We start from the raw sequence: 15,109 nt of genomic DNA on the forward strand, positions 1-15,109 counted from the left end.
AAAAGATGAAAACCTGGCTCATAATTTGTAGTTTGCTAACATTGTTATAGAGAGAGCAATCTCTTTAATCTTTGATGCTTCTCTCAACAGTGGTATTAACACTGTTTAATGTCACTGCAATTTTTTTCCATATCAGTGTTTTTTGTATTGTTACACTCTTTGCACACCTCTCAAAGTAAAATGTCCTTGTAACTGTTAAGACACATATTTTCTGCTGGGGTAAATGTGTAGATTTATTACAGAATGAGCAAGAGCTTTGCTGCTCAGCACTACTGCAATTCTTTTCCCGGTGGCTGCTCATAGTATTGCAGCAAATTTTCCCAACTGGCCTAAAAAACATTTCCCCCCATAGGTCACTATTATAAAGACTGTAAAACTGTTGACAGGCAGTGACAATTGGCCATTCATTACATTCTGAAAAGGTCTTTAATTTACCCAGAATTCATTGCGCCATACTCATACTTAAGACTAAAACTAACGGATATATTTAGATATCTACTTGAAGTCTGACAATGTTACATGTGTAGGGAATCCAGTCCGTTCATTATTTTTCGGACGTGACAAAGTTCACACTCTTATTTTGAAGTTCCAGATGCTAGATTTTCCGGTCCTGTCGCTCGCTGCTTGTTTCTAGCTTGACTCCTCCTCGGTGTGATAGGAGGGGACAATCCTGAACCGAGCTCATTTCTGCCTTCACGTTCCTCGCCGGAGAGAAGTGTCTGCTGGTTCCGATGAGAGAACTCAGTCGTAACTCGGGGTGCACTTCATAACCCGGGCTGACCATCCTCTACACATGCGCTGACACGGCTCTCCAGGTATTACACACATCCCGTCGGTCGGCGGAGGGAGCGTTTACTCGGCTGATTTTTGACACATTGTGAATACACACAAGAGACACGCGCAGAGGGGGAAGATGTTGCTGAAGGAGTACAGGATATGCATGCCCCTCACCGTGGAGGAGGTGAGTTCACTGCTCCTTTTCTTTTACACTTGTGCCATTTTCACTGAGGTTCATTGTTCTTTTAAAGACTCTACAGGGCTAAAGCGGCGGGTTTGGATGCTCCAGACATGTGGCAACACAATTCAGATGAACTTGAACGCCACACTATTCCCTCTCATTTCTTTCTTTTTCTTTTTCTGTCACTACAAAGTCTAACACTTCTCTGTGGAGCCTTTTAAACCGTCCTGGAGACTTAAGGGACATGAAGTTTTTCTACTATCATACACTGCTTTAGGCTAAACACAACTTCAGTACCTCTAAATACAGTCTTTTTTCAGAAAAATAAAACAAACAGCACATTTTGACACCACGAAACTGTTCAAATCAAATACAAATCTGCTACAGATTTAATAGTTTGTTCAATAAATTGGTTAAACAGGCTCATTATTAAAATGTATCATTATTGTATTATTGTTATCAGCACCCCTAAAAGTCACACCGTGCAATCTTGTGGTTTCGGCACTGTTCCTCTTTCTACACACTCTCCGTTACACACACACACATAAATTGCATTGCCTTAAATCCATACTGTCCTACTGGTTGCACATGATGGCATTAATACAATGCAGAGCAGTGTGTGTCTGTTGCTGTATACTACCAACAGTTGCACTTGTGCTGCTGCACTAATTGATTTAGCTATTGTCTGTATTCAAGTCAGATTGTCTGTTTGATCTCTTGGCTCGGTCTAAAATTAGAATCTGAAGATGATTACTCTCTTGTCCTGGCATGCGCGCTGTACAACATGACAGCACCTTTTTCAATTATCACCCATGCCATTGTTTTCTTATGCTGGTCTCCTTCGCTTGTGCTGTTCTGATGCGTGGGTGTTGTTTAAAGCCCGACCGATATGTCGGTTGACCAATATTATCGGCCAGTATCACAGCTATATTGAACTGCATTGGTGCTGGCATATATGTTGTCCAATATGCGCCTATATGATTTTTTTTTTTTTTTTTTTTTTTTTTTTTTTTTACAGAACATAATGCTGACTGTTTTATTTGGTACATTTTTATAGGCAGAACTTGCTGAGTCTGAATTTCTTTTTTCCCCTAAACTTTAATTTCATATATACATATCTTAAACTGTAAAATATCTTGCTTCATTACATATCTTTATTGCAAGTGTCATCCATTTTTTGTGTGAGCATTGCAAGAAATGTGTAGTAATGTATATATACTATTAGAACCTGACTGATGCTGGAATTTTGGGGCTCATACTGATATTAGGGAGTAAGAAAAAAAAAAAATCAGAATCAGAAATACTTAACTGATCCCCACAGAGAAATTGTTTGCATCACAATTGCTCCCATTCAGGAATATAAATGTAACAAGTATGTAAACATATGTAAAATTATGCGCTATTAATATACAACAATATATAGAAAAAATAGAACTAAGAAATGTGTTAAATGTATATAACAACATATACAACAATGATGTTCATGTTGGAGGATAGTGTTTATATATACCAGAATATTGCCTATAACACAAAAAAAAAAAAAAAAAAAAAAAAAAAAAAACAATCTGCAAGATGTTATGTTAAAGAAACATATAGGCACAATTTGGATAACATACATGCTGATACCAATAGAGACCAATTATAGCTGTGATTAGTCAATATTGGGCCAATATCAGTTGACAGATAAATCAGTTGGCCTCTTTATATTCTGAATATTCTGTGTAAAGCATATCCGCTGATATCAGTATCGGCCTCGGCCCTGAACACTCAGTATCAGTGGGGCACTCGTGTTGTTGTTGGATTTTCCACAGCTAAGGGCTTGTATTCAGGTGGAATAATGGTCTGGCTGCAGCAGCAGCATCTCCACTCACATTTTGTCAGTTCAAATGTTGAGCTGCAAACCCAGATGAGGTCTTGTCTTCTCTAAAGAAACATCAGAAAGCTTACACAAGCAGCGCCTTGGCCAAATAGTTGTATTTTTTTTTTTATTTAAACAAAGTTATATTTAGCAAAGAAAAGGACAGATGAAGGCAGATAAAAGACTCCATCCTTTTAAATCTCTCTCAGATCGCTTCATATTTCCTTTCCCTTTAATCTCTGACTTGCCAACATGTGTAACTTGCAGATAACTGCATCGACTTAATGCCTTTATTTTAAGAACTGTTATTCTGGCATTCTAGTATTTGTAGGAGATCGCTATGGATTGTTGTGGAATGAGATGAATCCCTGCTTTGTGTTACAGGCTGACTGAATGGCTGCACATTTATTTCAAACTCTTTCCAAGTGCAGGTTTAGAGAAGTTTGTTTTTCCCTCCGGCCACCACCAGCCTGTTAAGTGATATATTATCATCACAAGCAGTGAAAAAGGCGTTACACCACTGACTCATGCAGAAACCTGTGGTCAAAAAAGAAACGTCATCTTCTAATACAAGGCTGTTAAGAGAGAGAATGTGTGCGCGGGTCTTCCTGCACATGTTTCTAAATGCCTTTACAGTGCCTGTGTGATGTGTGTGTATGTGTTGCGTGGGTGTTTGCAGTCATACTATGTGTTACCTTTCGCTTAATCAATCTTGGGCCCTCGCCATGCGTGTTTCAAGCTCAGAGGAGTAGTGAGTGCTTTTTCGTCACGTCTGTTGAACTCGTGAACAGATGGTTGTTATGAGAAGGAAGAACAGTGTAATTAAAGGCTCAGTCTGTGATCAAATTTGAACAAAGTGTTGTCACACCACTGAAAAACTCACAATGCAGGATTGAATTCCATCGTTATTCCAAAAGTGACAGGCCTGTTGATGTATGAATTAACACAACATAACAACTGAATTCATTAAAGGTGTTATATTTTGTGATGATGCTAAAGGTTTGTTTTTAGATAACTTGTCAGTCAATCTGGTCAGTTATACTTGTAAATACACTTCTATTTATATGGCCAAACCATAATGAATCATACCAACATTAAGGCTCACTATTTCACCACCTGCTGCACAGCTTCCTGTTGCTATAAATTGCCACACTTCCTCCACAATGCTGGTCATATGAAACAATGACGTGCGTTTTATAATTCTGTTCATCATCTGGTGGTGTAGATGTTTATTACTAGTCATTGTCGAGCTGTAAAGCCATGATGAAAGTTCATAAGAATACTAAGGCTGTAATGAAGCAAAACAGGACACTACTTTCAACTTCTCCTTTGGAATACTACAAAATTAGATGTGATGTGCATACTGTAGGCTACATCTGTGCGATTTGGAAAAAAAAGATTCAGTCATAGATGTATATTAAATAGTGCGTGAAGCTTCCAGGTCTTAAAAGTGAAGCCATTGTGGAAGTGCTTTAAACCTGCATTCTGACAAAAGTCCAGCAGGGGGTGACTCCACTGGTTGCAAAAAGAAGTCAGATTGTATGTAACTTTATGGAACAATTAGCCTACTTCTTACTTTAATTGTGACCTCAGTTAATGGTTTCATAATGAGTTTATGGTCTCAATAGCTAGTTTCAAGTCTTCTTCTATACAGCATGATGTTCATTTTGGGATTTATGGTCCCATTTAGGGTAAAACGGACAATAAGGCAGGACATGCTTTAGGGCAGAGCTACTGTGAGATTGACACATCATTGTGAGCAGAAAATTGCAGTTGAGCCAGGTTTTTATGTCGCTAAGACACACACAAGTTTAACTAGCTAACAAGTTTTGTCTTGCTTGCTTGATAGATGTAATTGGATATCATCTGCATAACAACGAAACTTTATGGCATCAAACATGCATCAAGATTATGTTACTCAATTGCCCATTTTTTGCTTGAAATGATTTCAGACACATATTTTAGTGTATGGTTTAGCTTTCTGGTTTCCAATGGAGCCTCCTAAAACTCAGCTTTAGGATCAAATATTATCAAATATTGTATGATCAGTATTCTGTTAATACATTTACTGTTTCTTGCTGTTTTCAGAAACATTTTGGTGTACTGTATAGCTGTAATACAAGAAAGGTTGCAACCAGGTGGGGCACCATTATTTCCTGCTGAACGGACAAGCCGAAACCAAGCACCGCCCAAGTTGTCACCCACCAGCTCCACACTCTTGATGGTACTGTGCTTACCAAGACCAAGAAAACAGCCACCATAATGCCACACTCAAGGCTTCAAAACAGTAGTCCACAAACTAGTGGGTGAAGTGGTGAAGCACGATTTGAAAACCAGCCACAAGCTTTTAAACTGTACTCAGATTGTAACATTTGAAAAGGAGATGGATGCATTAGTCAACACATTTTAGCAAACAAAACGGTTATCCATTACTGCTCAGATAGGCACTGCACTTTGCTTCCCCTCCTTTTTTCTCATTGCTAAGATAAAGCCCTTTTTGGATGAATCCCAGGAAGCTGCACGTCATTGTTTGTTGACAGTCCCAACTTGGAGAGAAGTCTCCTCGCTGTTCCGGGGAAGGAGGTGGCGATTTGTTCTTATCATGGCTGCGCACATTGAGCCGAGGGTCATCCCTTGTCTCCTAAAAGTTGAGTCAAAGTTTCCTGTCCGTCTGAAGGGAGAGGAAGGGTGGAATGGACGGATGGCGAGTTAAGGCTAAACTACTTTGCGCCGGCTGCTGACGGGTTTAGGGGACAGGCAGAGGGAGGAAAAGGGTGGCAGGGAGGATGGAAAGAGAAGACGGGAGGAGTGGGGGGGTGATGGGGGAAATTCTGGGAGATTTTTTTCTTTAAAATTCCCCAGGGTCATGCACTAATACACTCTGTGCGCGCTTAGATTTGGAGTCATGGGGACATGCAAGGTCACGTCTCTCTGTATTGTCTCTGGAAAGAGATTACTGTCTGCTGCTTGGCTGTGTTGCGTCATCACTGCCTTACTACCACAGATGTTGGACCGGCTATCCGTTCAGTGTTTATACAAGTTTAACAAACACCATGCACGCTGAAGAAATCATTTAGCAATACCAGAGCGTATGAGCTGTTCTGTGAGCCTTTATTCTCTGTCTTCTTAATCATCTCCTGCCGGCCTGGGTGTGTATCTGGCATGTTACTCTGCTCTTTTTCCCTCTGTTTTCTTCATTCCCGTCATTTATACTTCCAACCAAGAATTTTCTTTCTAGCTCTGGAGCCTTCTGGGGATCTGTATGTTAAAGGAATGGTTCAACTTTGTTTCAGCCTAGCTTGAGGGCTGGAAGCAGGACGACTCTGAGAAAAAGAATCCACCTATCAGCACCTAGACAACTCACCAGCACATTCTTCAAGACAAAGTGTAAAAGCAGCAAGTTGTGGTTCTAGGAGGGGTTTATTGTTACCATGACGTTGCGAGGCAAGCAGCGAAGATACTGGGAAGTCACTACTCCTGGCCAGGAAATAGTCCTGGATATTAACAGACTTGCTGCTCCCCCCATTTTCAGTCTTTATGCTAAAAAAACCCTAATCACACACACAGAGTGGTATCAATCTTCTCATCTGACTCTCAGCAAGAAAGCAAATGAGCACATTTTCTGAATTGTTAAACTAACTAAAACTTTTGTGAAAACCCAAATTTTAGGAGAGGTCTTAGATAGAAATAACAGCATGTGACAACTGAGCAGTGGTTTGGAACTTGAAATAACTTGCTACTTTTATTTTTCACTCACCACTGTTGGCATCTTGGTATGTGGTGTAGCTAGTTTCAGTTTCGTTTGCTGAGAGTCTCTTTAGTCTATGAAATGTCAGAAAACTCTCTGAACAACTGTCCAAAACTGAGAAATGTTTAGTTTCCAGTTTTAAATATTCTCATTTGAACGGTAGGAACCATCAAATGCTTGGCATGTTTGGCTTAAAAAAAAAACTTGAATAATCAATAATCACAGTTGTTGCAGATCAGTTTCCTCCTGGTCAACTAACTGATTAATCAATTAATTGATTTAGCTCTTGATTGTCATAATGGGTAATGTCTAACAAAGAAATAACCCCATTGAAAACTGCTAATAGCGAGCCTGTGGACAGCATCACTTTAGTGGTAAATGGAAGAATAGATCTTTTGATGAACTGACCCTTTAAAAGACCCACATGTAAGATTAAGTGGCATTTAGCGGTGAGCTTGCACATTGCGAACGCCCTCCCCTTCCAAGCGTGGCCGTGAAAAACACGAAAGATTTTATCAGTATCAGTGTTTAGTTTGTCTCTTAACATAAAAAGATGGATGCTGTGTCTTCACTTCCTCCTCCTACTGTACAAAACTGAAGTTAAAATATCTTGGATAAGTGTGCTGCCATGTTGCGCTGGTGATGTCATTTGAAGGCATAGTCTGTGCAGTAGTGATCAAGGCTGAAGCCACACTTTGGGGTCCCCTCCCTCCCATACAGCTGATTAACACAACCGCAAGCAGAGTTAAATTGTCAATCATGATGTAAAAACTACCTAAAATGACGGAAACATTTATTTGTTGTGTACTTTGACTTTTATTTTGGCTCATGTCCTGTCTATTAATATGTATGGGGTTGGGTTTATGACCTGTACTGCAGCCAGCCACCAGGGGGAGATTGAGATGTTTTGGCTTCACTTTTGGGGAGATCTCATGTTGTCCATTGGTATATACGTCAGTGGTTCTGAGCTACTGTAGAAGCAGTGCGACATGCCGGCTTCCATGGAAGAAAACATACTTCCACACTGGACCTTTAAATCCATCCATTCAAAGGATGCAGGGTTGGAAATTATCACTGATTTGCAAGACACAGACTCTCATTGCTTCTGGTGAGGTAGACTGCAGACTTCCATTCATCATTCTTAATTTCATTGCACATGATAACATTCTGTTAAAAGAATATTGTCCGCTGGGAGCACCTGAATGGCAGAAAAATAATCACCCTAGTGGACACGTCACACATGATAACATTTTCTGCTATTAAGATTAGTGTCCATGTGTAGTGAGACGGCCAGGATGACTCAGACTTACCAAATCAAGAAATTCAGGTCTAGATAAAGTCAATGAAGTAACTTTGAAGGAGTTCAATCACAGTGTAGCTTCTGTGTTTAAGTATGAGTTTAAAGTTCCATCTCCGACATGATTTAGATGTAACTCTAACCAGAACCACTTAGCCAAGAAATAATCATTTTCTCCTCTCGGCCCCTTGGGGCTAACTCTGCTCTGTTCTTCTCCTGCAAGTGGGGCCATTCATCAGCCACCGCGCCCCTTTTTTTTTTTTTCCTGGAAAGGATAGAGAGGTGATGCATCACAGGAGACATGGATAGATGTGTTCCTTCTCCTGTCTGCCATTATGTCTTTCTCTGCTGCAGTGCCTCTCGCTTGCACCTCTCTGGCTGATATGCCCTTTTTTTCCCATCTCACGAGAGAAAAGCTGACATCGTCCGACCTTTTGCTGACCTGACTTGCTGTGTCTCTCCTGTATTTGCCTCCTTCATGCAGCCTTGGCTCATGTATATGAAGTTTTCATCATAACTTCAGACTCAGCTTGGCCTGTGCTGTGAAAAGAACACCGGAGGCCACTTTGAAAGACCCAGAACATATTTGCTGAATACGGTTTTCACAGGAGCATGGATACATGCAGAGGCAAACCAACTAAAGCAGGTCTTCATCGCGGAAGGCCGACTTTTTTTCCATTAACTGTTGTGACTCAGAGCATAGTGACATTGAGGCCAGTGAAAAAGACACCCATTCAGAGCTGAATTAACTGAACATCCATGCGTTTGGAGTCTATTTAATGAAGTCAGGAGTTGGTCATACACGTTGGCTGAATGGCTGTTTAATGGGGTGTTAGCTCTGGCAATAATTGCGGGATTATGGCACCATCTGATTGTATAAGACTGTACTCTACTCGTGCTGGGGGAACATCTTTTTCATATGCACAGTAAAACGAAAGGTGCTCACCATGTTTTCATGCATCATATTTAAATCAGTGAAATGCTTGCCATTTTGAGCTAACCTTATAACAGCTGGTTCAACCCCACACCTCGATTGCCACTCTGTATATTAATGTGTGTAGTTTTTGAATGAATGCAAATCAGGTAGCATGTGGCCACCAAAATCAAAAATACATATTTTTTACCTGTCCTGTAGTGCTACTTTCTTCTCTACTAGAAAGAAAATATGTTCTACATGAAACAAGGTAAATGGGTCATGATTTCTAGAAAGAGACACTGGTTTTGAATTGTTCAAATGTATTTTTTGGTGGTTTGAGCTCCACAAGCCAAGTTGCCTGGAGAGAAAGCAGACATCTTTACAGCCAATATCTCCAAAACACAATCACACACACAATCTTCCTTGCGAGGCAGCAGGATTCGCAAGATCACCCAAGAATCCGTCTTGCCAGGCTTCAAGTTATGTTTGTGTCCGCACCAAAAGGGGGTCAGCCATTCAGCGTCCTAGGAGGGACCACTGGCAGCTGTGGTTGTGGTTTTAGGTGTGATAATGGCAAGAAGTGTCCATGGAAGCACTGATGTGATTGCTTGAAATTAGCTCATGTTAGACATGATAGACAGATGGCTCATCCAATCACATGCCAGGTGTTTCTTGAAAGTGCTTGCCCTTTTCCAAACATTTTCCAAGGTTGACTTTTCAGATGGCTCTGTGTAAGAAACCATCTGGCATGTCAGGTTAAAACAGCACTACAGGCCACAGGAAAAATCTTTTTTTTTTTATTTTTGTAGTGAACTGTCTCTTTAAATTGCCTTTGTGAATCTGTCATGACTTTTTCCAAAGGGAAGTTGCTTGTTTAGATGCTGTTGGCAGGCTCAGATGGTTTGACTTAGGGATTGATGACTGTAGAAATGGGAGGATGTATGGCTGGCTGCTTGAATGAATTGCCGGATGGCTGGCTGGCTGGAAGGACACCTGGGTTGCTGGCTCACGCAGTCTTTTCCTCGGCGTATGCATCTCTGTAAGTAACGGTCTCGCCAGAACTCGTCAAAGCGAATGAGTATCTTGTAATGTAGGGCGCCCCACACTTGCCAAAACCACACAGTTTATTCACCTTCCTGAAGCCTCTTCTGGGCTCATACTGTGTTGTACAACTTGCACACCTGCATCTGCACAGCTTGAGATATGAAAACACTCACACACCACAGTAGCTTTTTTGTTTTGGGAGGGTGGTGCCTGGGCTGGAATGAGCGTGGTCCGTTGTTGGGGTCCTTGCAGGACCCTCTCGCCAAAGGACCCCATTACCATGATTACAGAGCATTTGGACCTGAATAAACAGTTAACACTGATTTGTGTTCACATTTGTAATTTTAGCAGTGGAACACTGTTTTTATTTAATTATTCATTCATTTATTTATTTATGCATCTATCCATCCATCCATCAGGCACGGCGTTATGGGTGGGCCTAACGGGCCTGGGCCCACCCTCTTCTACAACTGGCCCACCTGAAATGACTGGGAGAACATATATTTTCTTAACTTTTATTTTTAATTATTAAAATCAGGATGTTAATACACCCTTAAGACAAAAAAGTTTCCATTTGACATAAAGACAGCATTTATTCAGCTATATCACATGTGAGGTCTGGACCAATCACAGTGGGCCATAATTTGTTGCACCAGATATGTTATGCTTGCACATGTCACACTATAGCGGTTGTTCAGCAGACATGATGACCGGTGTACTGAGGAGAGCTTATCATTGTCTTAATTTATACCTGCAAATGTATTTTCATCAAAACTACAACATCTATAAAATGTAGACAATACAGGAAGTAGAGCTGACTATTGCTGCCTGACTTCATTGTCTTCAGATTACTGGGCTCTCTCTCCTGTTAAAAGTCATTGTAGCTCACCCATCATTCTGATGGCTTTGTTTCTCTCTCTCTCTCCCTCTCCTTACAATCAATTTAAAGAGTAATCCAGCCAGATCAAATGAAAATGCATTAAAAGGAATAAATAAATAATAATAATAATAATATGTAATAAATAAAAATAAATAAATGGCACTTGGCTTGTGGTGCTCAAAGCACCAAAGAAAGATATTTGAAAAATTCAAAACCAGTGTCTCTTTCCAGTTACCTAAGATAATCCACACATCTTGTTGTGAGCAGTTTCAAGTAGGAACTACCTTCTTTCTAGCAGAATGGAAGTTTCGACTTGCCAGGTCAATCAATCATCCCCAACACTGACTGCAAAAACTGTCTACAAATGAGTTGTAAAGTAATGGCAATGTTAGGTACACTCTGGTTGTAATGTTAGCTCCTTGTCAATGATAGCTTGGTTTAGCCAAGTTAATTATTATACTTATTCATGGTAATGTATCGAACACCAGAATCACTCGCTTTTGTACCTGACTCCACCTCATGATTGTTTGGTGATGCTGGGGCTCTGTATAATTGCTCTTTCAGCGGACTTCAGTCTGTTCAACCACATTCAGTTGTCAAGCTACCTCTGGCTGTGATTAGCCTGTTACGTTTGAACTCTGACTTCTGTTTCTCTGTGCTGCAACTCTACTGTTGTACGGTTCCAACGCTTTCACTTTATAATTAATTTAATAATAATATTTTTTATTAATCTGTTGATTATATCCTTGATTAATCGATTATTTATATGGTCTATAAAATACCGGAAAATGTTGAATGTGCCCAGAGCCCAAGATGATGTCCTCAAATGTCTTGTTTTCACCACAACCCACAGATATTCAGTTTACCGTCATAAATGAGTAAAAAAAAAACTAAAACATATTCACATTTTAGAAGTTTGTAACTTTGAGAGCTTTTTTTCTAAAAATATGACTCAAACAGATTAATTGATCATCAAAATAGATGGTGATTAATTTAATAAGGCACGTGATGTAATCTGTGTGTGTCTGAACAGCTGTAACACCCACTACCTGGTCAAGCCTAGTAAACATCTGATGTGGTGGTCTTGTATGGAGTGGACCCATGAAGTGCTGTAAGAGGATTAGAACTGCTGTGTCATATTGTGCTTTTGCCCACTAGGGATTACCTGTCATAAATGCACATAGAAGTTTTCATGTTGCGCAGACAGCCATTAAGCACGACAATTGGAACTATTTCACACAACACTACCTTCCCTGGCTGGAGGCATCATTTTTTACTGGAGTTAAAATTTCACAAAAGGCATTAGAAGGCTTCCTCATTGTGTCTCTTTACTTCATTAATGCTGGAGAAAGGAAAACACATCTTCTCAGTCATTGCTGGTTTGTTAAAACCCTCTTTTAATAAGGCCTCTTTAACAAGATTGGTTGCCATTGTTCAATCCTGGAGCATGTTTCCATGACGCCAGCAAGTTAATTTCATGTATCCACGGGCAGGGAGGGCTGAAAAGCAGTGAGAACAAACGTGCTTTAGCTCAGCGAGGGTGGCCAGACTTCTTTCTAGAGAAATCAAACTTTTTTTTTTTTGTTTTTTTAAGGCAAGGTAATTAAAGATGACAGTGTCCTTGGAGGGCTGGATGTTCCTGCATTCAGAATGGGTGATGTAATGAAATGCAATCTAAAAGTGTAAAGTTGAGACGTCATTGATCCCTGTAGGGAAATTCTCCCCTCCTGTCCTCGTTCACAGGGGGAGGTCAGGGGTTGCGGTCAATTAGGTGGATGTTTGCCAACACTCTGGCTTCACCCTTGGATTTTGGGGTTGAACTCCCAACTATTACACCATTGCGCTGCCCTCTGCAGTACATCCACCAAGCCTTAATAGGGCTGACGTAAGTGTAAAAAATGAGTACTGCAGTCCAAATAGCAAGTTGGAGCTACAGACTTTACATTAAATAGGTTGAATCCCTATTGGATATGGCTGGGACAAAACACTCATCTTCCGATTCAACTCTACCACTGTATGTTGGTGCCGGTTCAATATGTATTGCGATTCACCAAGTATTTTAATTTGACATAATGATTTATTATGATTTTTGTTTGCTTTTTTCATATTAGACCATGTGAAAAAATTTAAGTCATTCACTTATGGAGACTGTGTATCATGGCTGATATTTCCAAAACAAAGTGGTAAAAAGAAAAAAAAAACTTTTTAAAGTGTAATGCTACATTTAGCTGTTCCTGCTGCTCATCAAGCTAAATAAAGCAATAAAGAATAAAATAAGATGGTAGGCCAAAATGAATAGAAACCTTGAAAAGTGCACACAGCACAAATTTGAACCTTTAAATTAAACTGATCCATTTTACAGGATGTTATGTTAATATGTCTGCGATGGCAATGCTAATTTCCATTACCGCATCAACAGAAATTCCCATTATGTGTTAGCACTGAGCTAATGTACTAAGCGAGGAATCCAACAATCAATTTGAGTATTGTGGAAAAAAAGAATCAGAATACTTTAGAGAATTAATTGTTTTTCTACTATTTAATATACAAACTATGGTTGAAGTGAGTTGTGTATTACTGCCAGTTGTCTGTCAATGTAAAGTTAAGCCTGTTATCCTGAAAACAAAAGCCCACTGCTCTGAAAAAACACGCTGGAGCTAGAGTTCAGTTACTTCCTTTCTCACTGCCTACCAAACTCCATTAACATTTTGCTCAGTTGAGCTGTAAGCACCCACTCCTTCTAAAAGGTTATTAATGATTTCTTACAACTCATAAACAAACAATAACTTATTCGGTCAACGTTCTGCATTACTTTTAACCCTAATAAATGTGAAATGGGCAAACAAAAACATTCGACGTTCTGGCTCTGACTTGGGATTTCAAAGGAGAACTGTAGCGTTGTTCAGCTTTCAACTTGGCATGTTTCCTTCATGTCTGATGTGAATTTTATTTCGCATTTCTCCTTTAAATTAATCGCCAACTTTTTTGATAATCATTAAATCTTTTTGAGTAATGTCAGATAAAATTCTCTCATTCCAGCTTCTTAAACGTGACTGTTTTCTGGTTTCTTTGCTCCTTTATGACAGTAAGGTGAATATGTTTAGGTTGTGGACAAAACAAGACATTTGAGGACGTCAACTTGGGCTCTGAAAATGGTCATCATTTGCTGCCCTAATTCATTCAGAGTATTATTTTCTCTCTTTATGTTTAGACCCCTCCCACCCACTCCAGGGTTTATTTAGAGAATGGGGCCTGTTTGTTTCTTTGGTGTCATGGTAAGGTGCAAGGCCTTCTTGCCATCTGGTATACATGACAATGCTGTGATTCAATCAACATCCCATTTACTGCCATTTACTCTTCCAGAGGAAACCATCATGGGTTGTGATGGACCATTATCCACAGATGAGGCCCATTCTCATTTCCTAGATGGCTCTGTGTATGCGTGTGTGTTTATGTGTCATTGTGTATGTTCATTGTATCACCAGAAAGGCTTGTTTCATAACACGAAAGCGACATGAGATCGTCGCGCCTCTCTGACAGTAACACTCCGGAGAGCGGCTGTGTCACTTATCTGTGAAACAAATTCTGTTTGTCCCCGTCTCTCGTACACGCCCACACTTTGAGCGTGAATGTGCTCGTTTCTATTATTTAACATGCGTGCATGCATCACAGGGGCACATCATCATTGTCTCTGTCTCGAAAGCTGTTCAGCGACCTGCACTCTGTAGCAGCATCCACCACTCTGGGCTGGAGACGCTGAGATGAGGCCAATGATGAGCTCAGTGTGCTGCTGAAGTATTACATTGTTTCCAGCATGGAGAAAGAGAGTAAAAGCCTGATGATGGCTTTTTGGGAAAATAATGAAATGAGAACCATTCAGCTTACATTGGGCAGGGCTGCACAATAAGGATTGCCTGCTCGCCTGTGGAAAAATAAAATGCCATGTTGGGCTAGTGAATCTGGAAACTGTTAATGATAATTTATTAGTCGTTAAAGTCAATTTTTCATGCAAAATGGCAGAAAGTGCTATTTTCAGCAACTGAAATATGGAGATTTCCCTCTTTGCTTCTTTTATCATCATATTTAAATGAATATGTTGTAGACTAACAAAACAAGACATTTAAAGACATCACCTTGCACTTTAAAAAACTGGCACAGTTACAACCCCAAGTTGGGCTAGGGGATGAGGGGTGCAACATTAAATAAATTTACCCAGGAGAAAAAGGAAGGAAGGAAAACAGACAAAAATGTAAACAAAAGTTCTTTTATTAACAAATGTGTGTCAAATTAAGTCAACAAATTAAATAAAAACAGGTTAACTTAACCTACTAAATTAAACAACAAATGCACACACAAAAGACAACAAGCGTCCATGCTAGCTGGAGGCTAACAAGAACACAAGCACAGA

At 40.0% G+C, this 15,109-nt stretch overlaps 1 protein-coding gene across 1 annotated transcript in view; it reads left to right on the forward strand.

The window, feature by feature from the left end:
* The first annotated feature begins 650 nt into the window (after positions 1 to 650).
* The window catches only part of LOC146330913 (cytoplasmic phosphatidylinositol transfer protein 1-like), a 139,078-nt gene continuing 124,619 nt past the window's right edge, over positions 651 to 15,109 (forward strand). Inside the window, exon 1 of the mRNA XM_084711003.1 lies at positions 651 to 961. Coding sequence (XP_084567129.1) covers positions 914 to 961 — 48 coding nt within the window. The 5' untranslated portion in view covers positions 651 to 913. The remainder of the gene's footprint in view (positions 962 to 15,109) is intronic.

Source organism: Lutjanus erythropterus, chromosome 3 (assembly GCF_056507025.1).
Source record: "Lutjanus erythropterus isolate fLutEry1 chromosome 3, fLutEry1.hap2, whole genome shotgun sequence".
In the NCBI taxonomy this organism is placed as follows: Eukaryota; Metazoa; Chordata; class Actinopteri; order Lutjaniformes; family Lutjanidae; genus Lutjanus; species Lutjanus erythropterus.